Source organism: Mustela putorius, unplaced genomic scaffold (assembly GCF_011764305.1).
Source record: "Mustela putorius furo isolate JIRA1106 unplaced genomic scaffold, ASM1176430v1.1 tig00003853_pilon_pilon_pilon, whole genome shotgun sequence".
Taxonomy (NCBI): domain Eukaryota; kingdom Metazoa; phylum Chordata; class Mammalia; order Carnivora; family Mustelidae; genus Mustela; species Mustela putorius.
The window spans coordinates 19891384-19917075 of NW_025422005.1; the positions used below are offsets into that span (position 1 = coordinate 19891384).

The following is a 25692-nucleotide window of genomic DNA, read 5'->3' on the forward strand; positions in this document are numbered from 1 at the left end:
TGGAAGAAGTTTTGTAGCTCATCTCAGAGTCTGCCTCTCATTTTACAGATGGGGAAACAGTCTGAGAGAGTGAGACGCCTCACACAGGGTTTTTCAGCCAGTTAGAGGCAGAGCCCCTGCCTGGAGCACAAGATCCTAAATCCTGGTCCAGTGCTTATTCCTCAGTACCACATAGCACTGTGCTTCAGTTCTCCCTTGTTAAAAGGGATGATAATAGCTTCCTAGCTTCCTCACAGGATTGTTGTGAAGTTCAAGGTAAAAGCATAAATGAAATGATCAGCACTCTGATAGGTATATAGCACTGTATGTACACAAGATCGTCATGCTATCATTCATTCAGCAAGTACTTACTGGTGTCTGCTAAGCCCGCATCAGTCCTTGGAGACCTAGGAGGGTCAGTAGATTAATCAGATGAAGAGCTAGCCCTCAGGATTCTTTTAGTCTTTTAAAGAAGAGAAACCCCACAAAAATAATTACAATTCAGGGCAGGAGATAGGCGAAGAAAAGGGTGAGAACTGAATTTTCCCAAGTTCTGATTTTGAGGCAGAGAAAAGAAAAGGGTTTGGGGACTTGATCTCTTATTGAGGTATAATTCATGTGCTATAACGTTTACCCTTTTAATGTATACAATTCTGCCCTTTTTAATATACCACAAAGTTGTGCATCCTTCACCTCTATCTAATTCCAGAACATTTTCATCATGCCCCAAAGAAACCCATATTCTTTAGCTATCACAACCACCGCAGTCACTCCCATCTTCTTCCTCAATTCCAAGGAACCAGCAGTATACTTCCTGTCCCTGTAGCTTTTGCTATCCTTTTTTTTTTTTTTAAAGATTTTACTTATTTATTTGACAGAGACCCAGCTAGAGAGGGAACACAAGCAGTGAAGTGGGGGAGGGAGAAGCAGGCTTCCCAGTGTGGAGCAGGGAGCCCAACATGGGGCTCGATCCCAGGACCCTGGGATCATGACCTGAGCCGAAGACAGATGCTTAACGACTAAGCCACCCAGGTGCCCCAGCTTTTGCTATTCTTGACGTTTAATATAAATGGATTCATAAAATATGTGGCCTTTTGTGACTGGCTTGTTTCAAATAATATTCTTTTTTTTTTTAAAGATTTTATTTATTTATTTGACAGAGAGAGATCACAAGTAGGCAGAGAGGCAGGCAGAGAGAGAGAGAGAGGAGGAAGCAGGCTCCCCGCTGAGCAGAGAGCCTGATGCGGGACTCGATCCCAGGACCCTGAGATCATGACCCGAGCCGAAGGCAGCGGCTTAACCCACTGAGCCACCCAGGCGCCCTCAAATAATATTCTTAGGTTTCATCCCTGTTGCAGCATGAATCATTGTTTCATTCCTTTTTACAGCTGATTAATACTCGATTATATGGCTATATCACATTTTACTTACCCATTTATGGACATTTACCATTGGTAGACATTTGGGTTGTTTCTACTTTAGGGCTGTGAACATTGATTTATGAGTTTTTGTGTAGACTTATAGTTACTATATGACCTAGAAATTCCACTCCTAGGTATAACCTAAGAAAAATGAAAACATATTTAACTTTTTAAGAGGAGGCTCTTTCCTTCCTTCTTTCTTCCTTCCTCTTTTCCTCCCTCCCTCCCTCCTTTTCTTTCTTTTGAGAGGGAAAGAGGGGAGGGGTCGGGGGGAAGAGGGAGAGGTAGAGAGAATCGTAAGCAGGCTCTGTGCTCAGTGGGGAACCCAGGATGGGATTTGATCTCGAGACCCTGAGATCATGACCTGACCCGAAAGCGAGAGTCGGACACTTACCTGACTGAGCCACCCAGGCACCCAGAGAGGAAGCTTTTCTTAAACACTTTTTCCTTATTGTCATACTTATTAAGTATTTACAGTGTGCCAGTTATCCTGTATAATCCTCACAGCATCTCTGAGGTAGGTGCTGTTGTTACCTTCATGTAACAGATGAAAAATAGCCAGTCTTTCTTGAGTGCTTACCACATGCCAGGTATTGTACTAAGTGTTTTGTAATGCATTATCTCATTAATGTTCCCAATAACCCTGTGAGGTAAAAATTACTATGTATACCTACATGACAGGTAAAACGATTAACAAACAAACAAAAAACCCCCAGGAGCTTAAACGTAAATAATTTTACCCAAGCTCATACAACCTAGTATATAGTAGAACCAGATTCAGACTCATTTCTTTCAGTTTGAAGCAGGTTCCTAAGGGCTGTTTCTGTATTATTATAAAAACAATTAATGTTCACAACAGAATACTTGGAAAGTACAGAGGAACAGAAAAAAATACATTTATATATGTGTATATCACCTGTTGTCTTACCAGAGAGAAGACCACTGGCACATTTTTTTTTTTTTTAAAGATTTTATTTATTTATTTGACAGAGATCACAAGTAGGCAGAGAGGCAGGCAGAGAGAGAGGAGGAAGCAGGCTCCCCGCTGAGCAGAGAGCCCGATGCGGGGCTCGATCCCAGGACCCTGGGATCATGACCTGAGCCGAAGGCAGCGGCTTAACCCACTGAGCCACCCAGGCGCCCCTGGCACATTTTTTATACATATCCTTGTTATAACATTGTAGATACGTACACTTCTAGGTTTTTTTTTTCCCCTCCAGGGCTAAGATAGCTGTAGGTATGTCTTAAATTTGATTTTCTTAAATCTGGTTTTGTGTTTCATTAATCAGTCTTCCATGTTTTGAATGACTCTGTAATAAGAAAGATTTTTTAAAGGACTTTATTAGAAGGGCACTGACATGGCACAGTTGTTTAAGTGTCTGAGTCTTGGTTTGGGCTCAAGCCATGACCTCAGAGTCATGAGATCAAACCCTGCATCAGACTCCACACTCAGCATGGAGTTTGCTTGAGATTCTCTCTCCCTCTCCCTCTGCGCCTCCTGCTCACGCACTCTCTCAAAAATAAATATTTTTTAAAAGAACTTTATTAGAGAGAATTTCAAATATATACGAAGTAAACAGAATATTGAACTCCCATATATCTGTTATCCTATTTCAACAACAGTCAAAATTCTGCCATTCTTATCTGTACCTCCTCTGCTTCCCACTTCCATTCTATTTTTTTTTTTTAAAGATTCTATTTATTTATTTGACAGACAGAGTTCACAAGTAGGCGGAGAGGCAGGCAATGAGAGAGGGGAGGAAGAAGGTTCCCTGGCGAGCAGAGAGCCCGATGTGGGGCTCGATCCCAGGACCCTGAGACCATGACCTGAGCCGAAGGCAGAGGCTTTAACCCACTGAGGCACCGAGCTACCCCTCCATTCTATTTTTTTAAGTAAAATTTACAAATATTAAAATTTGCTAATCTTGATTGTGCAGTTTTGACAAAGGGATATACTCATGTAACCCATCTCCCCAATACTCATGTGACCATAACTCTCACCACTATGTAGAACCTTTCTGTCACTCTAGAAAATCTCAGGTGTCCTTTCCTTGTCGATCTCCATGTACCCAAGCAACACTTTTTTTTTAAACTATATTTTTGCCTATTCTAAAACTTTATATACAGTTGACTCTTGAACAGTGTGGGGGTTAGGAGTACCAACCCTGTGCCCCTCCATGTAGTCAGAAATTCACATATAACTTTTGACTTCATCAAAACTTAGCTACTAATAGCCTTCTATTGACTGGAAGCCTTACTGATAACAATTGACACATGTTTTGTATTAAGGATTATAAACTGTATTCTTATAATAGAGAAAATAAAATTTTATTAAGAAAATCATACACTTACCGTGCTATACTGTATTTATTGAAAATAATCCACATATAACTGGATGCACATAGTTCAAACTTGTGTTGTTCAAAGGTCACCAGTAAATGGAATCATATAATATGTACTTTTTAAAAAGATTTTATTTATTAGAGAGAGAGTGAGCTGGGGAGGAGCAGAGGGAGAGGGACAAGCAGGCTCCATGCTGAGCACAGAGCCTGAGAGGGGCTCAGTGTCACAACCCTGAGATTACAACCTGAGCCAAAATCAAGAGTCAGAACCAACTGAGCACCCAGACACCCAGGCACCCCTGGTATGTACTTTTTTATGTCTTGCTTGCTCAGAATATGTGAGATTCACCCATATTGTTAGCTGTATCAGTAGTTCCTTTTTAAAAATATAATAACTTTGGGGCATCTGGGTGGCTTGGTCATTAAGTCTCTGCTTTGGGCTCAGGTCATGATCCCAGGGTCCTGGAATCAAGCCGGCATCAGGGTCCCTGCTCAGTGGGGAGCCTGCTTCTCCCTCTCCCTCTGCCTGCTGTTCCCCTTGCTTGTGCTATCTCTGTCAAATAAATAAAATCTTTTTTAAAAAGTGTGTTAAGGATGTGGATAAATTGGAATCTTGTACATTGCTGGTGAAATTGTAAAATGGTGCAGCCACTATGGAAATCAGTTTGGCCATTCCTCAAAAAAGTTAAATGTAGCATTACCATATGACTCGGAATTCCACTCCAAGGTATATACACAAAAGAATTGAAAGCAGGTAGTCAAACAGATAATATATACAAATGTTCATAGCAGCACTATTAACAACAGCCAGCAGATGAATGGATAAACACTATGTGATAATAGCAGTGCAATGGAATAGTATTCAGCCATAGAAAGGAACAAAGTACTGATAACGTGCTAGAGTAATGGACCTCAAAATATTTCATAAGTGAAAGAAGCCAGTCACGAAAGGCCACATATTGTAGGATTTTATTTATATGAAATATAATTTTATATCTATCATATATAAATTTATATTAAAATTATTTAAAATCCTATATAAAATTATATAGGATAGGTAAATTCATAGATGTGGAAAGTTAATTGGTGGTTGCCAGGTATGAGGGGGAGGATGGAAGAGGGACTGACTACTTAATAAGTATGATTTTCTTTTGGTGCGATGGAAATGTCTTGGAACTACCTAGAAGTGATGGTTGCATAACACTGTGAGTGTACTAAATACCACTGAATTGTACACTTTATTTTTTTTTTAAGATTTTATTTATTCATTTGACAGAGAGAGATCACAAGTAGATGGAGAGGCAGGCAGAGAGAGAGAGAGAGGGAAGCAGGCTCCCCGCTGAGCAGAGAGCCCGATGTGGGACTCGATCCCAGGACCTTGAGATCATGACCTGAGCTGAAGGAAGTGGCTTAACCCACTGAGCCACCCAGGCGCCCTGAATTGTACACTTTAAAATGGTTAATTTTTATTATGTGAGTTTCACTCAAATTTAAAAAAAAAAAAAAAAGGAAATAAATATCCTTTAGCTATTACTACTCTAAACCCCATCCCCCCAACCCCAAGGAACCACAAATCTTCTATTTCTGTAGATTTGCCTATTCTGGGCCTTGCACGTAAATGGAATTATAGGCATCCCTTAATTCTTGAAAGTTCACATTATGCCACTTCACTTTTATGAAAGACCTACGTTTAGCACCTTTTTCTCGCTAACCGAAGGAAATATGAAGAGGATTTTTGCTTTTATGAAAAGGGTGAAAATCAGATACTTCGTCATTTGTTTTGCCGTGAGCCCATTACAGAGGCAGCGCACACCCTGAGAATCGAGGATGGCACCTCCCAGCTTCTCCCCTGGGAACTACACTCCACATCAAGCCACCATAGCTTTGAACTCTGAGCCTCTGTGCTTTATCTTCATTTAGTGTTTTGTTTTTTTTTATCCGTTAGCAAGATGATAGTGGAAAAGCCCAAGAGAGGTTTTTTTGGGGGGTCGGGGAAAGCTCAAAAACTTTCCATATAAACTAGTGGTAACTGCTTCTTCACTTTATGTCATTGCAGCTTAGGATAGATTTCATAGGAATGCTTTACTTTTGGATAGCTGGAGAAACCTGTATACGGCTCAGCTCATGGCCTTCTTTCACTTAGCATAATGTCTTCAAGGTTCACCCATATTGTAACACGTATCAGCACTTCACTGCTTCTTATGGCCAGATAACATTCCATTGTATAGCTACATCACATTTTGTTAGTCCATTCATCAGTTGATGAGCATTTGGGTTTCTGCTTTTTAGCTATTATGAATAATCCTGTATAACCCTTCTGGTATGGAGTTGTATGGAGTTCCTTCAGCAGAAGTGAGAAAGTCATCCCACTTTGTGTGCCCCACCACCCTACAACGGAATCCCCAGTGTCAGCTTTGTCGCTCTGGTAGGGAAGGAAGTAAGGGAGAAATGTAACCATGGCACTGCGCATAGATCAGGAGCTAAGTCTTACTGGAGTTCAGATTTGGCTGATAATGTCTGTTGAGCACCTGCTGTAATCCAGGCACTATTTTGTACCTTCATATATATTTGATCACTTTTATTCCTCACAACAACCAGTTGAAGTCGATGAGCATCCCCATATTACACATGAGGAACTTGAAACTCAGAAAGGTTGAGTAACTTGCCTAAGTAGGTACTAATTGGTACAACAAGGGGGCTGGACTTCAGGCCCAAGTGCCTAAGTATTTTAAATCTGCTTCCCTTTCTGCTACATTAACTAGAGCCCAACCAAGGACTGTGGCACACCTGAAATGGGTGGTTCCTCATGTTTATTTTGGAAATTACCATTCAATCATTGGTTCCAGGTGAGTAATCTTTGCCAGGTGTACTTTGTTCTAAGGCTTGTTAACCTTGGGCTATTATATTACTGATACCCTTTGCATTATGAAGGAGATTAATTCCTCCAAATTGAGCTGTTAAATGAATTTTCTTACTAGCCTCCTTTATAATATAGAGGTCTGCCTATGGAAGAAAAGTTCCAAATAGCCTGAGTTTTAGGGTTTTTTTTTTTTTAAAGATTTTATTTATTTGACTGATAGAGATTATAAGTAGGCAGAGAGAGTGGAAGGGAAGCAGACTCCCTGCTGAGCAGAGAGCCCAATGTGGGGCTCGATCTCAGGACTCTGAGATCATGACCAGAGCTGTAGGCAGAGGCTTTAACCGACTGAGCCACCCAGGCACCCCCCCACATAGCCTGAGTTAAAAGTTTGTAGAACGGATAGCGTTAGGTGGTGACATGCTACGCATTTTAGGCTCAAAGAGTAGAATACCTTTAGGGAGGAGTATCTTGCGCATGGCTGCTCATATTTTCTTTGTAACATTATGTCATATGTTTTCCTCTGTGCCTTTTAGTCATTTTTATGTTTTTCATATTCCCAGAAACTAGCTTCCTTCTTCCTCCTTTTATTGAGTGTCAACTAGAGCCAGCCTCCAGTATCCTCAATGACAGCAGATGCCATTCCTAAACCTTTGTACTTTAGCTAGAGAGATTTTTTATTGAGCTTTCATGTTCTGCAAATTAGCCTTCAGTGTCATTAGAGCTTTAAGGGTGAACATAAAGGTATACTCAGTTCACTGTGCTAGTCTTAGAATGAAGAATACACATATAAAGTTGCTTGTGGTCTGTTACTGTCCTAGTTTTTTTTGCTGGTGATTTACATGTCTCCTTTCTTGCTCTCCTGCCATGTTTATTTATTTATTTTTTAAGATTTTATTTATTTATTTGACACAGACAGTGAGAGCAGGGACACAAACAGGGGGAGTGGGAGAGGGAGAAGTAGGCTTCCTGCCTAGCAGGGAGCCCAATGCGGAGCTCGATCCCAGCACCCTGGGATCAAGACCTGAGCCGAAGGCAAATGCTTAATGACTAAGCCACCCAGGTGCCCCTCCTGCCTTATGTTTAGTTTGTTTCCCCTCCTGTCATTTTTGTGCTTTCTTCTAAGATGTATGAATAAATGAGTATAAATAAGATTTAATTTATTATTCCTATTGTTCCTTTTGAATTTACTGTCCTAGCTATTCATTTTGGTCCTTCGGTTAAATTAGCCTTTTTCAGTCTATCTACGGTATTAATGGTCACAGTAGCCTTGGTGCTATTGATATATTCAATTCATGACAACTATATGAAGTGCTCTTGAAGAGAAGGGTCTGTGTTTGGCTGCTGCTTTGCTGTTTTTTCAAAGTCAAGTGTGGTGCTGACATAATAGGCATTGAAATGTTATCTTATGGATTCTTGAAGTCACTTATTTCAGTCTTTTGCATCTCAGCAGAACTGAACATATAATTTGCATACTGCACCAGAGATAGAAATCCCCTCAATATAGTCTTTTCTAGTGTTTAATCATAAATATATGACTTCCTTTCTTCAATTCCAAATGTCTCCATCATGTCGTTCCATATCTGTGAGTTCTCTTTGTTCTATAGAATTGACAATTCCAGAACACGCTTTAAAATAATGCTTTTAAAATTTGACTGTGATTAAATCTCCTCATATTCAAATAACTGTTCCTTTATTGATTTGAATATTTGTGTTTGAGAGATTTTTTAATCAAAGTATGAAACTGATTATGCCCCCTATAGATTTGGGGGTATTTCCCACCTAATGTAAATCTTTACTTAGAAGGGTTTCCAGTTATGCTTGCCTGCCTAAAAAAGTTTGTGGAAGGCACTGAATCCATGTTGCCTGAAAGAGGGGAGATGGGCTGTGCTCTAGAATGAACTGTGCTGGTGTGCTACCATTTCTTCTCAGGATGGGAACAGAAATGTTCACCAAAATACTGAGCAGTAGTTGTATTAAATTTGATATTTTGATTTTTAAACCTCTGCCTACCAGTCTGATACTGTATTAAATCCTACTTTCCATTTTACCATTTACCTGACTTGTAGTGAGGGTTTTTTATATTTGTCTATTTTCTCTGCTTTTTCACTTTTTTTGTTCCTTTTAGTTTCTCTAAGTATGTACCTATCTTAGCTAAAGTCCCTTGCCTTTGATTCTCTGATTTCTTAGGTGCTGTGTCTTTGATCCCAGTCAGTATTCCCCCATGTCTAGTCCAGTACCTGGTACTTGGTACAAACCAGGTTAATAATTTAGGCCAATTAATGAATGAGTAGGAACAACTTAGTTGATTCATAGTGATCATTACTCTAGGAAATTATGTACCCTAATTATTCTCATATACAAAGTGGTTAAGAGTGTACATACAGCTCTGGTTTGAGTCCCTGCTCCAGCTTCACTTATTACCTATGTGACATTGTGAAAATTGTTTCATGTCATGACTCTGTTTCCTTTTCTGTAAGATGATGATAGTAATAACATCCACCATACAAGCTTTTTGAACCAATCTTCCCCTTAACAGTGGTGGTTCTCTCTCCTCAGAAGCAACCTCCCCAAGTCCTTTGTGACTTCCTGTCATTCGTGTTTCAGCTTGATTGTCATCTGAGGGCTCCTCTGTTATCAGGAGGGATTTGTAGGTGTAAGCAACAGAAACCAACTCTGGCTGATTTTTGAAAGGTTATAAGGGAAACTCACAAAATATCAAGGAAGGCCACAAAGCCAGGTTTGAAGAATGAGCTAGATAGAACAAGGGAAGTTGGGTAGCAACCAGGACTTTTAACCAAAATCATTCACAGAACCAAACCATGAGGTCACTGCTGACACTTACACAGCTTACACCATTACCACCAGCTGACTGGGCTTTACTGGCTACTATAGCCACACCTTGCTGCCAGCATGAACTCCCTCCCTCTGGTCCTCTGATTCTCTGATACCAGATCCCAGTAAAGGTCTGGGGCTGATGTGTCGGGTTGGAACAGCCTGGGCCATATGCACGCACTCTAGCTGTAAGGGACCTCAGAGAATCTTAGTCTCTGCCGTTCCCACCTCATAGTGGGAGGCATTCTGTCCTCTGCCAGACTACTGGGTGGGAGACTCCCAACTTATGGAAGGGTTTCAAATGCTGAGCAGCTAGAAAACTCCACAAATATGTACTTCATCTTCTTTGACCTCACATCTAAAAGTAACCCATCAATCACTTTAATATCAACTTTTTCTGTTTTCATCACAGCACTTTTCCCTACTGGATATATTCTTACTGTATTTGTATTATTGTTTATTATCTGTCCCCTCCTCCTAGAATGTTAGTACCATGAAATTTAAGGAACTTTTGTTCACTGCTGAATCCCCTGGGCCTGGAATACTACCTGGCATACAGGAGAAGCTTCTTGTGCTCATTTATGAGCCGAAGAATGAATAAATATATAAAGCCATTAGCACAGTTCTGGTACATAGTAAATGTACATTTGGCAACTTACTATTTCTTAGGAGATAAAAGTACTTATATTCTTTTTTACTTAAATTCAATTAATTAGGGAAGGCCTGGGTGGCTCAGTCGGTTGGGCAGCTGCCTTCGGCTCGGGTCATGGTCCCGGAGTCCTGGGATCGAGTCCCGCATCGGGCCCCTTGCTCGGCGGGGAGCCTGCTTCTCCCTCTGCCTCTGCTGCCATTCTGTCTGCCTGTGCTCGCTCTCTCTCCCTCTCTCTCTCTGACAAATAAATAAATAAAATCTTTAAAAAAAAATTCAATTAATTAACATATAATATATTATTTGTTTCAGTGGTACAGGTCTGTGATTCATCAGTCTTATATAATACCCAGTGCTCATTACAACACGTGCCCTCCCCAGTGTCCATCACCCAGTGACCCCATCCCTTCACCCTTCTGTCCTCCAGCAATCTTCAGTTTGTTTCCTGAGATTAAGAGTCTCTCATGGTTTGTCTCCCTCTCTGGTTTCATCTTGTTTCATTTTTTCCTTTCTTTCCCTATGATCCTTTGCCTTGTTTCTTGAATTCCACATATCATTGAGAGCATACAATAATTGCTTTTCTCTAATTGACTTATTTTGCTTAGCATAATACCCTCTAGTTCCATCCATGTTGTTGAAATGGCAGGATTTCCTTTTTATAGCTGCATAATATTCCATTATGTGTATATACACCACATCTTCTTGATCCTTTCATTTGTCAATGGGCATCTGGACTCTTTCCATAGATGGGGTGTTATGGACATTGCTGCTATAAACATTGGGGTGCAGGTGCCCCTTTGCATCACTACATTTGTACCTTTGGGATAGATACCCAATAGTGCAATTCCTGGGTCATATTGTAGCTCTACCTTCAACTTTTTGAGGTACCTCTACTATTTTCCAGAGTGGCTGCACCAACTTGCATTCCCAACAGTGTAGCAGGGCTCCCTTTTCTCTGCATCCTCACCAACATCTGTTGTTTCCTCACTTGTTAGTTTTAGCCATTCTGACTGGTGTGAGGTTGTATCTGATTGTGACTTTGGTTTGTATTTCCCTGATGCCAAGTGATGTTGAGTATTTTTTCATGTGTCTGTTGGCCATTTGGATGTCTTCTTTGGAGTAATGTATGTTCATGTCTTCTGCCCTGTTGTGACTGGATTATTTGTTCTTTGGGTGTTGAGTTTGGTAAGTTCTTTATAGATTTTGGATACTAGCCCTTTCTCTGATATGTCATCTGCAAATATCTTCTCCCATTCTGCTGGTTGTCTTTTGGTTTTGTTGACTGTTTCCTTGGCTGTGCAAAAGTTGATCTTGATGAAGTCCCAATAGTTCGTTTTTGCCTTTGTTTCCCTTGCCCTATGGAGACGTGTCTAGCAAGAATTTGCTGTGGCTGAGGTTACAGAGGTTGCTGGTTGTGTTGTCCTCTAGGATTTTGATGGATTCCTGTCTCACATTTAGGTCTTTCATCCGTTTTGAGTGTTTTTGTGTATGATTTAAGGAAATGGTCTAGTTTCATTCTTATGCATGTGGTTGTCTAGTTTTCTCAACAACATTTGTTGAAGAGACTGTCTTTTTTTATGGATATTCTTTTCTGCTTTGTTGAAGATTAGTTGACCATAGTATTTATATTCTTTTAAAAACAACATTACCTGCATTATATCATTTGACCTTTTTAGTCTTCCAAGAAAAAAGGTGTTGGGGGTGAAGCATATGGGCCTTTTTCTGGTGAGGCATATGTGGCCCCTTCAGTGTGTGCCTGTGAGACACAGCAGTGAGCGCCTATGTGGAGAGCCTGAGATTTGACCAAGGCCACCTACTTAGTATTACCAGATATTCTCACTGACTTTAGTGTTCTTTCTCTTACAATAAATCTCACCCTGTGTTCTTGGTGATTGTGAGGGAAATTACTGTTGCGTATTTTTGGGGGGGGGGGGAAGAGGAGGTTGACCATTATATCACAAAGCAGAGCCATAAACATAATTGCAGGCCAGCATTAGTGTATGCCAGTTTGTCCAAATTCACATTTTTAATCTGGTGGCCTGAGACCCCTAGGAAAGTTTTAATGAAACTATAGCTGTTCCCAGTTGGCATCCTTAGGTGTTTTTCATGGTTACATGTTTTGTGATCCTAAACAGTGCCAGTGACTTACATATCTCCCTGGTGATGCTCACTAAGATGCAATGCTAGATGTCTCCCACATTATGGGAAAGGCTTTTGCCCTTTTAAGAGCTTATGATCCCAAAAGATATCATTTTGATGTATTTGCATAAACCCCAAAGAACTTGGGCTGAATGGGAACATCTAATCAGGTAGTAGGATTTTTATTGTCCTACTGTGTGCCTAATGCTAGAAAAAAATCTGCAATAGCAAAGTGTTTATATAGAGTTCTTTTGTGATTAAATATCAAAGGAAAAGAAGGAGTCTGCTTACAGATCAGGTGGAGAGATGATTTCAGGAGGGTGTGCTAGGAATCTATAGGGGTGCCACTGATGGAAAACCCAGGCCAGGAGATCGAGAAGTGGTCTTGGGAATCCTACTGGCTTAGGGGGTTGGCAGAGAGGCTTGGCCCTGAAAGCCATCATCCCAGCCATACTGGGGAAGAAAGACTAAACTTCCTGTGTAGCTTCAGTGGTGGAACCAGGACCAAAAGTTGGAAATAACAGGGAGCAGAACTTTCTTTCAAAGCCTAGTGGGTCTTTTGGCTCTAGCATTCCTTTTTTTTTTCTTCTTTTTTTTTTTTTTCTGATTTCAATATTAATGTGATTTTATAGAAGAGAATTGAAAATATCACAAAGCAGAAGGAAAAAAATCAGTCACACTACTATTCAAAGATGGCTGTTGTTGGGACGCCTGGGTGGCTCAGTTGGTTAAGCCACTGCCTTCAGCTCAGGTCATGATCCCAGTGTCCTGGGATCGAGTCCCACATCGGGCTCCTTGCTTGGCAGGGAGCCTGCTTCTTCCTCTGCCTCTGCCTGCCACTCTGTCTGCCTGTGCTTACTCTCGCTCCTCTCTTCTGACAAATAAATAAATAAAATCTTAAAAAAAAAAAAAAAGATGGCTGTTGTTATATTTCCTTTTTTATTTTTTAAAGATTTTATTTTTATTTATTTATATTATTTGTGAGAGAGAGAATGCAAGAGAACACAAGCAGTGGAGAGGGAGAAACAGGCTCCCTGCTGGAGGGAGCCCTTTGCGAGGCTCAATCCTGAATTCATGACCTGAGCTGAAGGCAGACACTTAACCAACTGAGGCACCCAGGTGCCCCATTTATATATTTCCTTTTTAATTTTTTATTTTATTTTTTAAAAAATATTTTATTTATTTATTTGACAGAGATCACAAGTAGGCAGAGAAGCAGGCATAGAGAGAGGGGAAGCAGGCTCCCTGCCAAGCAGAGAGCCCGATGTGGGCTCGATCCCAGGACCCTGAGATCATGACCTGAGCCAAAGGCAGAGACCTAACCCACTGAGCCACCCAGGCACCTCTGTATTTCCTTTTTAAAACACAGTTTTGGTGGGGCGCCTGGGTGGCTCAGTGGGTTAAGCCGCTGCCTTCGGCTCAGGTCATGATCTCAGGGTCCTGGGATCGAGTCCCGTATCGGGCTCTCTGCTCAGCGGGGAGCCTGCTTCCTCCTCTCTCTATCTCTCTGCCTACTTGTGATCTCTCTCTGTCAAATAAATAAATAAAATCTTAAAAAAAAAAAACACAGTTTTGGTAGTAGTATTTATTAAAAAAGCATCATATTATCATATAAACATTTGGTGTGATGTAAGAATTTTTCCTTCATAAGTAGCGTAGCATTTTTTTAATAAGTAGCTTTTCTAATTCTGCTTAATATCAAATGACTATGCATTGTTTAGCCATTACTCTATCATTGGAAATTTGGGTCCTTTTAATTTTTTTATTTTTAGAAAATCTGTGATGGGTAGAACATGTAATTCTTGATCTCAGGGTCCTGAGTTTGAGCCCCACATTGGGCATGGAGCCAACTTAAATAAAATAAAACAAAATCTTTGATGAATATGCTTGGGTATAGAAGTTTTGTGTTTCTTGTATTTTGCATTTTCTACTGGTAAGTTCTAATAAATAAAATTAGTAGGTTTTTCTAACCATCAGAGTTTATAACAAAGGAGTACTTTGCTTCAAGAGGTGAGACTGAAAGCCTACCTACCAGGATATTGAAGAGGGATTTCTTTCTTTTTTTTTTTTTTTTAAAGATTTTATTTATTTATTTGACAGAAATCACAAATAGGCAGAGAGGCAGGCAGAGAGAGAGGAAGGGAAGCAGGCTCCCTGCTGAGCAGAGAGCCCGATGCGGGACTCGATCCCAGGACCCTGAGATCATGACCTGAGCCGAAGGCAGCGGCTTAACCCACTGAGCCACCCAGGCGCCCCTGAAGAGGGATTTCTTTATCACATTGAATCTTAGACATGATCACCTTTACCTTTCCTGTCCACCTTAGAGGGTTTTGTGAATCTATTAGAGGGTTTAGTGTTGTCTGTGATACTGATTTAGTTTTGGGGAGAGCCAAGATGAGGGTCGAAGGTTCAAAGTATAATTAAAAGACTGGTTGCCACAGATGCATACTGAGCAAGTGAAACTTGACATCTTTCTTGCTACATGTCTTAGTCTTATTTTCAGGATATGCTCCCATCTTCCTTCGTACTTCTATCCAGCCCTCCATTTTCTGGTGAAGCATACGTGACCTCTTCAGTGTTTGTTGCTTCCTGTGGCTCAGATTCATTGTTTCCCCTTTCCCACCCTTTTCATCTTCCAAAGGCTCTTCAGCACTCTGTAGCAGGGCCAACTCACTGTGTTATAAATCATAGGCAATAGCCAGTTCACTAAGTAGGCTGTTGGAACTGTTTCAGGGGATAGAACTAGGGCCCTAAAGCCACCCTATTCCATCCCTTAAGGTTTGATGGTTTTTTTTTCCCCCCAGGTAATTAAATGTGTGTCTTGTGGACCTGGGCTTGGCTGGAATGCTCAAGGGTCCTGAAGATCCTTCTATAGCTTCCTGCTGTTGAATTCCATTAAGAGAAGATGGCAAAAGTCAACATAACTAGAGACCTCATCCGTAGGCAGATCAAGGTAAGCACCTTAGAGCTTTGTACAAGAGCATGAGGTTCTTTCTTCCTAACAGACTGGGGAAGAAGCTGAGGTCTGAAGACCTTGACTTGCCTGAAGTCACACAGCTACTTAGTGGCAGACCCAGGACTAGAATCAGGGTCTCTTGACTCCCATCTTCTTTTGCCCACGAACATGGAACTCATGGAGACTCCTCTGTCCTAGTGCTTTGTACCTGGGCTGCTGAAATTAATGAAAGTTGGTGAGGGAAGGGAGCCATCTGTGTGTTGTGCATGTGCATACACAACTGTGTGTGCATACGTAGGTTTTTGTGGGGGGCGCTACAGCAGGAGAAAATACGGCATCTTCATGTTGTTCTAGCTGCCGAGTTGTGCACAAAACAGAACCTGGAAGAGTCTTAGTCCTAGTTCAGCTTAAACTCTTCTTTTCTTTAAGGGTCTCCTGCACCTGAGCTATGCAGTTGGTACATTCTGTGAGATGAATGAATGACCAGGCAGTCAAGTTCATTTAGCAGGGTAGCCCAGGCTTTGTTAGGAGCACAGGGATTGATTGATTGATGGATTGATTGATTGATTTTTTTTTTTTTAAAGACCACAGGGATTTAATGGAAGAGTTTCCATCAAGGCTTGATGTGCTTCTGTAGTAAGAATAAGAACCCCAAGCTGGGATCAGGAGCTTAAGACCCTAATTACTTATAAGACTTGAGTCATTTTACTTCCTTTTGTTTTCTGTTGTTACATGATAATAATGTCTGCCTTTGGGCAGATCATAGAGAATGAAATCTGAAAGTTCTTCGTAAAGGTTAAGTGCTAAAAAATTTTTTTAATTAAAAATCTTTAAAAAGTCAGTGGCATGCAGCATATGCTGTGATCATCATCTAAAAGGATTGAGTATATGCCTCTACATGAGCTGTGTACTTGGTGCACATCAATCTGTTTCATGTATTTTTTCCCCTGCATCCCTGAATCCTTTGGAGGCTTTGTCCATTTGTGGGTTTTTTTGTAATTTCATTGGACTGGATGGCCCTCAAGGGCAAGGACCATTTCCTAGAGGCACAGAATCAGAATTGAAGAGACGATGAAGTTATTTTTTTTCCTATGAATATACCCCACAATATGTGTCCTAAAGATGGTGCCCACCCACTCCATCCTAACAATGCAAACTCCCTATTTGTTGTTTTCAGTTTTTTTTTCATTTTTTTCTTTTCCTCCTCCTCCTCCTTCTTTTTTTGTAACCCAACAGCACAACTTTGTGCTTAATTTTATACTCTTTTATTATTATTCTCTAACCCTTACCCAAGTATAGTGCAGACTCCTGAAGACCAATTTCTTGTTACTTTTGTAGATCCTATGGTGCCCAGCACATTGCTGGGTACATAATAGGTACATGGGAAATCATGTTGGATTAAATTAATGAAACTGTGAGTTTGTATCTGTCCCCCAGGAGCGGGGTGCCCTGAGCTTTGAGCGGCACTACCATGTCACTGACCCCTTTATCAGGCGGCTGGGCCTGGAAGCAGAGCTACAGGTAAGAAATCCAGTTTGCATACTAGATGCAGATGGCTGGGTCTCCCATTTTCTGTCTGTAGAGAACACTCTGCATTATTCAAGGCATAAAAAAATTTTTCTCTGCAGGTCACACCTGATGGTTACCTCTCCTTTCCAACAGTTTTATTAGGCAGGTAAAAATAGGCAGGTGAATCAAGGTTAGTGATTGGTATGATCATGCAGAAGTTGTTTCTTGATCATATATTATTTGCTGTGTGCTTGGAAAAAGATTGTTGAAATGTGTGCCACTGTTTTTACTATTGGCTTGGACAATAATTATTCTACCTTTGCAAAAGAAGTTAGAGTCTACACAGTGTTTTAACTTACACACACACACACGCTTTCTCATTTTAGCTTCAAAGTAATGTTGTGGGGTTCTAGGGAATGGGTATTAAAAAAAAAGGTTTAGGGGCGCCTGGGTGGCTCAGGGGGTTGAGCCTCTGCCTTCGGCTCAGGTCATGATCTCAGGGTCCTGAGATCGAGCCCCACGTCAGGCTCTCTGCTCAGCAGGGAGCCTGCTTCCCCCTCTCTCTCTGCCTGCCTCTCTGCCTACTTGTGGTCTCTCTCTCTCTCTGTGTCCAATAAATAAATAAAAACTTAAAAAAAAAGAAAAAGTTTAGAAAGGTCAAGCACCTTGTCCAGTGTTGTCCTGACCAGTCCATGGAAAGCCAGGCCTTCAGTCCAGAAGTTCAGCTTTTTCATTATGTCCAACACAGAGACACTCTATAATGTTATGATGTTAGTTCCAGTCCCTTTCCTTCTTCCAGACCATGTTTTGAATCTGACTTTTAGATGTCCTATCCAACTTAGTGTTATCAGTGGGTTGAGTTGGAATTCTCTTTGCTGGGATGCCTGGGTGGCTTACTCAGTTAAGTGTCTGCCTTCAGCTCTGGTCATGATCCCAGGGTCCTGGGATCAAACCCCACATCGGGCCACCCAGGTGCCTCCAAATTTAGTTTTAAAACCTTTTTCCTGGACACCTGGGTGGCTTAGTCGTTAAGTGTCTGCCTTGGGCTCAGGACATGATCCCCGGGTCCTGGGATCGAGCCCTGAGTCAAGCTCCATGCTCAGCAGGAAGCCTGCTTCTCCCTCTCTCACTCTCTATGCTTGTGTTCCTTCTCTCCCTATCTCTGTCTCTGTCAAATAGATAAATAAGTAAAATCTAAAAAAAAAAAAAGTATAACTTGTTTCCTCACTAGCTATATGGTCTTGTGCAGGTTACCCTAGTTTCCTGATCTGTGAAGTAGAGCAGTAACTGAGAATTGTTGTGATGATTAAATGAGATTTGTGTGAAGCACTAACAACACAGTGCCTGGATCATAGAAAGCTAGTTCATGATTCCTAAGTCTTCAAGGTTTTTTTCTTAATTTATTCATTTGACAGATAGAGATTACAAGTAGGCAGAGAGAGAGAGGAGGAAGCAGGTTCCCTGCTGAGCAGAGAGCCCAATGTGGGGCTCGATCCCAGGACCCTGGGAACATGACCTGAGCTGAAGGCAGAGGCTTTAATCCGCTGAGCCACCCAGGCGACCCCTTCCAGTTTTTTAATACAAATTTTTTTTTTTGCCTACAAAATGAGGCTCATACCATTTAAATAGTTTGGTAAACTCTTTTATACTTTTATATCATGATTGCTTACATATTTCTAAAAATTCTTTGAAAACATAATTTTTAAGACATTTATTTATCCTTTATTGATTTGGAGTTTCTTTCCATATTTCCTTCAGAACATAACTCAAAGTACTTCCTTCTGGTGCATCTGGGGACAGGGCATGAAAGATTTTTACCTCCAAGGGGATATTTAGCAATATGTAGAAACAGTTTTGGTTGGCCAGATGAGAAGGGTACTGCTAGCATATAGTGGACAGGGGATAGGGATGCTGCTAGACCTCCTACAACACCCAGTACAGCAACAAAGAATGTGCAGTAAAGAATTATGCAGCCCAAATGCCAACAATGATGTGGTTGAGAAACCCTGCTCTGCTGGATGCTGAGTGGACAGTGGTCACTGGCTGGCTGGGCTCACTCTTTCAGCCATGCCTCCAGCCAACCCATATTCTCTCCTATCTCTTCCTAGTTAAGTAATTGGTCTGAAATAGACTTAGAAGCTTTTATAAACACAAAACAAGATCCCATCTATTGTTTCCCAAAGTTTGGAGCTCAAGTACAAAATTACATTAAGGTGAAATGTTTCAATTTGCACTTCCCTAACCTACATAGTATGTACAGATTTCGATGCTTAAAAAAAAAAAAAGAAAGAAAGAAAAGAAAAGAAACAAAAACTCTAGTTTAAATCCCAGCTTTGCCACTTGTGAGACTTAGAGAAGTGAGAGCAGATGGAAAGAATGGGTTTGGGAGAGTTTCAGGGGTTGGACATATTAAATTTGGAACCCTGTTGGATAACTTTATGGAGATGTCAAGTAAGTAGGCGTTGATGGTACTAATTGGGAGAGAGCTATGGACAGGAGGGAGAAATCCGAAGACTCAACTCTAGGAGGGATAGAGATTAGGGCCCGAGACTTAGCTTTGGAGACATTCCAGCTTTTAGAAGTTGATTACAAGCTAAGAAGATAAAAAGTTACCCAAGGAAGTCATCAGTGAAGTAGAAAGGAAACATAACCAGGAGAGTGTAAAGGCCACGTAATGAGAATATTTTAAGAAAGAAGGAGTGGTCACTTCTACTCAGTGCTTTTGAAAGGTTGGGTAAGATGAGGACAGAACAATGCATGTGGTCTTTACTGGAGCAGTTTTTCTGGAGTGGTGGGAATAGACGCTAGATCGGAGGGGTTGTAAGAGGGAATTGGAGGTAAAGAAGTGACAGCCATATCCTAGACAGCTTTCTTGTTTTTTCTTTCTTTAAAGAGAGATGGAAGTTTATCTATTAATTAATCAATTAATTAATTAATTAATTTAAAGATTTTATTTATTTATTTGACAGAGAGAAATCACAAGTATACTGAGAGGCAGGCAGAGAGAGAGAGAAGGAAGCAGGCTCCCTGCTGAGCAGAGCACCCGATGCGGGACTCGATCCCAGGACCCTGAGATCATGACCTGAGCCGAAGGCAACGGCTAACCCACTGAGCCACCCAGGCGCCCTATCTATTAATTTATTTAATACAAACTTTCCCCCCAGATGAGAGGAGGTATGATATAATCAGTAAAAAGGGTAAACTATAAAAGATACCTTCTCTTAGTCATCTATGTCTACTATTTAACTTTCTTCCGCTCTCTTGTCCTCCTGTCTTTGAGTTGGCTTTAACCAATTGTTGGTGGGGGGCTCATTTCAGAAGATGGAGGAAGAATGGCATCTTTTTTTCTTTCCTTTTCTTTTTTTTTTTTTTTACAGAGATCACAAATAGGCAGAGAGAGAGGAGGAAGCAGACTCCCTGCTAAGCAGAGAGCCTGATGCGGGGCTCGATCCCAGGACCCTGGGATCATGACGTGAGCCAAAAGGCAGAGGCTTTAACCCACTGAGCCACCCAGGCTCCCCGAATGATGTCTTCTTTATTCTCTCATTTCTTTCCTTCAAAGTCATTTTATTTTGTTTTTGTTTTCCACTTTACAGAGTTGTCTACACAACTCTTGAAAAAACTTTGTTTACAAAAGGAAGCGGAGAACTGGATGAGTGGCTGGGTCTATGGGATCAAGGGAGATTAATAAGAATGGAAGAAATACAAGCATGTGATTATGTTGATGGCAGGGGAAGGTTTGCTGATGTAGTAGGACAGAATAATTGAAGGAGCAAAGTGTTGGGGAAGGCTGGAGGCGATGGGATTCAAGAGTTCAAGCAGTTCAGGCCTTTGATAAAAGCCAAGACATTGCTATCATTGTTAAAGGGTCCAGTGGGTCTAGGATAGGAGAGAAGCATAGACTGGAATAAAAACTGAAGTGTCATTCGTTGACAGAGAGAGAGTCTGTAGTAGCAGTTTTCAAAGTGTTGTCTGCAGACCCCTGGGAATCCCCATGACTTTTTCAAGGAAATCTGTGGTCAAAACTACTTTCATAGTAGTATCAAGATGCTGTTTACAAAACAAAAATTAATTCATTTAAAATTTGCAAAAAATGGGGTGCCAGAGTGGCTCTGACGGTAAGCATCTGCCTTTGGCTTAGGTCATGATTTCAGGGTCCTGGGATCAAAGCCCTGCCTTGGGCTCCCGGCTCATTGGGGAGTCTTCTTCTCTCTCTGCCCCTTCCCTGCTTCTGTTCTCTCTCTTTCTCTATCAAATAAGTAAATATGTTCTTAAAAAATAAATAAATAAAATTTGCAAAAAAAAAAAAAAAGTGAGTAAAATTACTCTCACCTTAGCATGGATTAAGGCAAATAGCATCAATTGACTTGCTAACGCCATGCATTTGCAGTAACCCAAAAAAGCAGGTTTTACTTAAAATGTGCTTGATGTGAAGCAACAGAAATTACTAGTTTTATTAAATCTCAACTGCTAAGTATCTCTTTAGTATCCTGTATTACGGGATGGGAAGTACTCCTGCAAACCCACTATGATGGTTGCCTGGAGGAAAAAGCACTTGTGCAGTTGTTCGAGTTGCAGCCCCACTACTTTTCATGAAGCACTACCTGAAAGAACCAGACAAAAACTGTAGTTATTCAAATAAGAGTACTTAGCAGACATTTTCTTTAAAAAATGAATGAACTGAGTTGTCACTTCAAGAAAGACAACTGATAGTATTTGTTGCCAAGAATAAAACTTGAACTTCTAAGCCAAGAAAAGAGAGAATATAGGAAAACTTTCATCTGTTGTGGTGAGCTTGATAACTTCTCAATACTTATAAAGCTTTTTTGACGAGGTCTGTGGTGATAAAACAGATGTCAACAGTGTTGTATAATGAATGTTAACATTGAAGATCTTTAAATTCAGTGAGTCAGTGTTTTCAAAATGACCAGTGTTTGATGTAACACTGTGTAAAACATACATGTGTAGGGCGCCTGGGTGGCTCAGTGGTTTAAAGCCTCTGCGTTCAGCTTGGGTCATGATCTCAGGGTCCTGGGATCGAGGCCCGCATCGGGCTTTCTGCTCAGTAGGGAGCCTGCTTCCCTCTCTCTCGATCTGCCTCTCTGCCTCCTTGTGATTTCTGTCTGTCAAATAAATAAATAAAATCTTAAAAAAAAAAACATACATGTGTAATACACCTATACGTAATACAAACGTGTAAAACACCTATATATAATACATATGTAAAACACCTATGCATAATACAAACTATGCTCTTTAACAATAGGAGGGTACCAATAGTTCCTTTCTGTGGTTTCAGATTCTGGATTGTAACTTAAGAAACCATTACTTGTGGAGTTTTGGTGCAGTATTAAAGAAGGATATCTATAATTATAAGGCTGTTAAAATACTCCTCCCTATTGCAACTACTTGTCTTTGTGAGGCTGTATTTTCGTTATATACTTTAGCCAAAATAACATTGCAACAGACAATACAAGAATAGGTGTGAGACCAGTTACCTTCCATTAAGCTAGATATTATGCAAAGCTCTTTTTATTAAATTCTTTTATCTTAGAAAATATATTTACTACAGGCGCCTGGGTGGCTCAGTGGGTTAAGTCTCTGCCTTCAGCTCAGGACATAGTCTCAGGGTCCTGGGATCGAGGCCCGCATTGGGCTTTTTGCTCAGCAGGGAGCCTGCTTTCTCCCTTTCTCTGCCTGCCTCTCTGCCTGCCTGTGATTTCTCTCTCTCTCTGTCGAATAAATAAATGAAATCTTAAAAAGAAAATATATTTACTTTTCATTTAAAATGTGTTAATTTGGGGCGCCTGGTTCGCTCAGTGGGCTGCCTTCGGCTCTGGTCATGATCTCAGGGTCCTGGGATCGAGTACTGCATCGGGCTCTCTACTCGGCGGGGAGCCTGCTTCCCTCTCTCTCTCTCTGCCTGCCTCTCCATCTACTTGTGATTTCTCTCTGCCAAATAAATAAATAAAATCTTTTAAAAAAAAAGTGTTAATTTACCATTTTTATTATTTTCAAATGAAAATAGTACAAAATATTTCCATTTTAATTTCTTTTTTATTTATTTTTTATTTTTTTTAAAGATTTTATTTATTTATTTGACAGAGAGAAATCACAAGTAGATGGAGAGGCAGGCAGAGAGAGAGAGAGGGAAGCAGGCTCTCCGCCGAGCAGAGAGCCCGATGCGGGACTCGATCCCAGGACTCTGAGATCATGACCTGAGCCAAAGGCAGCGGCTTAACCCACTGAGCCACCCAGGCACCCTCCATTTTAATTTCTAATATGGTATAAATATCAGTAAATATAACACCTATTAAAAAAGCTCTTTGGGATCCTCAGTAATTTTTAATAGTGTAGTCTTGAGACTAAGAGGTCTGAGAACCACTGCTCTATATAAGAGCCGGGAAACAGGATGACTGGGTAATGTCACTTGGGGACAAAGTAGAAAGTGAGAGAAGCAAGCTCAGGACCAGGAACCAAGGTGGTTGGAACATTTAGAGATTGCCTGTTACTGCTCTTCCTCTACCACGGGAACCAGAAAGAATAGACATAGAAGTAGGAGCACATGGTTATAGGGGAAGCCAAGGAGGAGGTAAAGTTAAACAGTACTGAGTTTTAGACTCTTTACTCCCAAAAGGCCGTCTTATTTCCCTCTTTCCTAGTTTGAGGTTGGAGGGGATATCTTTTTGTGACTGTCCCACCTGACAAATAGTAATTAAGATACCATTATGAGTCATATGACCTTGGTTAGATAAGTCTAACTTCAGCACCCATTTCTTCATCAGTAAAATAATATCCATATCCGGTTTGTGAGGAGGGATAAACAAGTTAATTTGTGTAAAGTACTTAGCATGGTGCCTAGCATATCGTAGAACTCATATTATATAGCACTCAAATATTAGCTGGTATTTTTTAAACACTTTACTGTCATTTCCTTTCCTTGTTTTATTTCCTACCCATTGTCACATATAGATTCTGTGTTAGTTAACAGCAGTTCATTTCTAGCATTAGGCAGAGGAGCTTACTAGGGGTTTGAGGTGGGATAAAAGAGGTAAAATCAACAGTAAAAGCTCCTGCCTTTTTGTGGTTATTGATAATAATATTCTTTATTATCTGGGGAAGATTTTTTTTCCTGGATCTCCTAATTTACTACTTTGTATGCTTTTGAAAAACTCTAAAGGATAACTTAAAGAGAACTCCTAGGACAGAGCACTGAACATTTAGTAGATGTTCACAAAAAACCTGTTGGTTTGATTGGTGTTTGTTTTGTTTTTTTTTTTTTAATTTTCTTATTAGAGTTCTCTTTTTCTTTTTCTTTTATTTTTTAAAATATTTTATCTATTTATTTGACAGACAGAGATCACAAGTAGGCAGAGAGGCAGGCAGAGAGGAAGGGAAGCAGGTTCCCTGCTGAGCAGAGAGCTCGATGCTATGCAGGGCTTGAGATACCAGGACCCTGGGATCATGACCTGAACTGAAGGCACCCCCGGCTTTAACCCACTGAGCCACCCAGGTGCCCCTAGAGTTTGCTTTTTTAATCTTATTCACATACCACTTCTCTACTTTCCAGGTTAATAATCCTTCCCTGTTTTTACTTTCTGACTTTCTAGTTTGCCTTTTGAGTTTAACCGGTCTGGTATTTTGTTACTTTTCCTGTATATGTAGAATTTATACCAGAAGAGATGCCTATTTAAAAAGCATCCAAGTTAACATTGATAACTTTATTTCTTGGATATTCTTTCCATTGCATTCATCCTGCGGGTTCTGTAAGCTTCTGAAAATACTTTGCAAAGCTGATTTTCTTTATTTTTCATACTTCTCTCCTGAATGTTGTTTTCTGAGACTGGTTTCCATCCACTTTACCTGAATTAATTTTGTTCCTAGTTGTTTCTTCCTAAGGAAGATCTGAATTAAGAAGTACATCAATCTGTTGTATTCACTCTCTTTTATATTAGGAAATTGTCCTTAATACTCTCAGATCCTGGGGTGCCTGGGTGGCTCAGTGGGTTAAACCTCTGCCTTCGGCTCAGGTCATGATCTCAGGGTCCTGGGATCGAGCCCCGCATCAGGCTCTCTGCTCAGCGGGGAGCCTGCTTCCCCTCTCTCTCTGCCTGCCTGTCTGCCTACTGTGATCTCTGTCTGCCAAATAAATAAATAAAATCTTTAAAAAAAATACTCTCAGATCTTGGCACTTAAAAATGTTTAAACTAAATCATGATCAAAACTGCTCATTGTACTGTAATAAAAAATCAGAGTACTTAACACAGTACTTAGCATTAGCATCTCTTCTTTGACCTGGAGGTTTGGGTGGATGACATGAATGATGCTTTTTTCCTTCAACCTAGCATCTGACTATTAGGTCCTTTCCTTTTTTATTTACTTATTTTTGATTAGGTAAACATTCATATAGTTGTAATCTTAAAAGTTTAAAAGATCATCTCCTTCCCATTCTTTCCCAGCCACCTAATTTACTTCCCTGGAATCAACTAGTCAGTTTTAGTATCATTCCAGAGGAATTTTATGCGTTCTCACCCTTTCTCACAAATGTTAGCATAACATATTTACTGCTTTGTACCTTAAGATTTTTATTTTAAAAATGTTTTATGATTTTAGTATATCAGTACATAAAGATATTTCTAATTTCTAATTCTTTCATGGCTTCAGAGTAATTCATTTAAACTGTTCCTGTCTGCAGACATGTAGATTACCTACAGTCTTTTGTACCTACATTATTGCTTGCAGTATCACTGGCACATATTGGTGTCTATAGGATAAAAACCTATGAGTGGAATTAGTAGGTCAGAGGGTATACATATCTGTGATTTTTGGATAATTATTATCAAAATTACCTTTCATGGGCACCTGGGTGGTTCACGTAGTTAAGCATCTGCCTTGGGCTTAGGTCATGATCCCAGCGTCCTGGGATTGAGTCCCTCAGCGAGCCTGCTTCTCCTTCTCCCTGTGCCCTCCCCCTGCTTGTGTTCCCTCTCTTTGTTAAATAAAAT

At 40.5% G+C, this 25692-nt stretch overlaps 1 protein-coding gene across 4 annotated transcripts in view; it reads left to right on the top strand.

The window, feature by feature from the left end:
* WDTC1 (WD and tetratricopeptide repeats 1) overlaps window positions 1-25692 on the top strand; it is a 71995-nt gene that overhangs the window by 6589 nt on the left and 39714 nt on the right. For 3 of the 4 annotated variants that reach the window (XM_013047179.2, XM_004741076.3, XM_004741075.3), the window contains exons 2-3: window positions 15027-15175; window positions 16616-16699. In XM_013047179.2, the coding sequence (XP_012902633.1) occupies window positions 15128-15175; window positions 16616-16699 (132 nt within the window). In that variant the 5' untranslated portion in view covers window positions 15027-15127. Of the gene's footprint in view, window positions 1-15026; window positions 15176-16615; window positions 16700-25692 lie in introns of those variants that run through there. The other variant, XM_013047183.2, reaches the window with a different exon arrangement.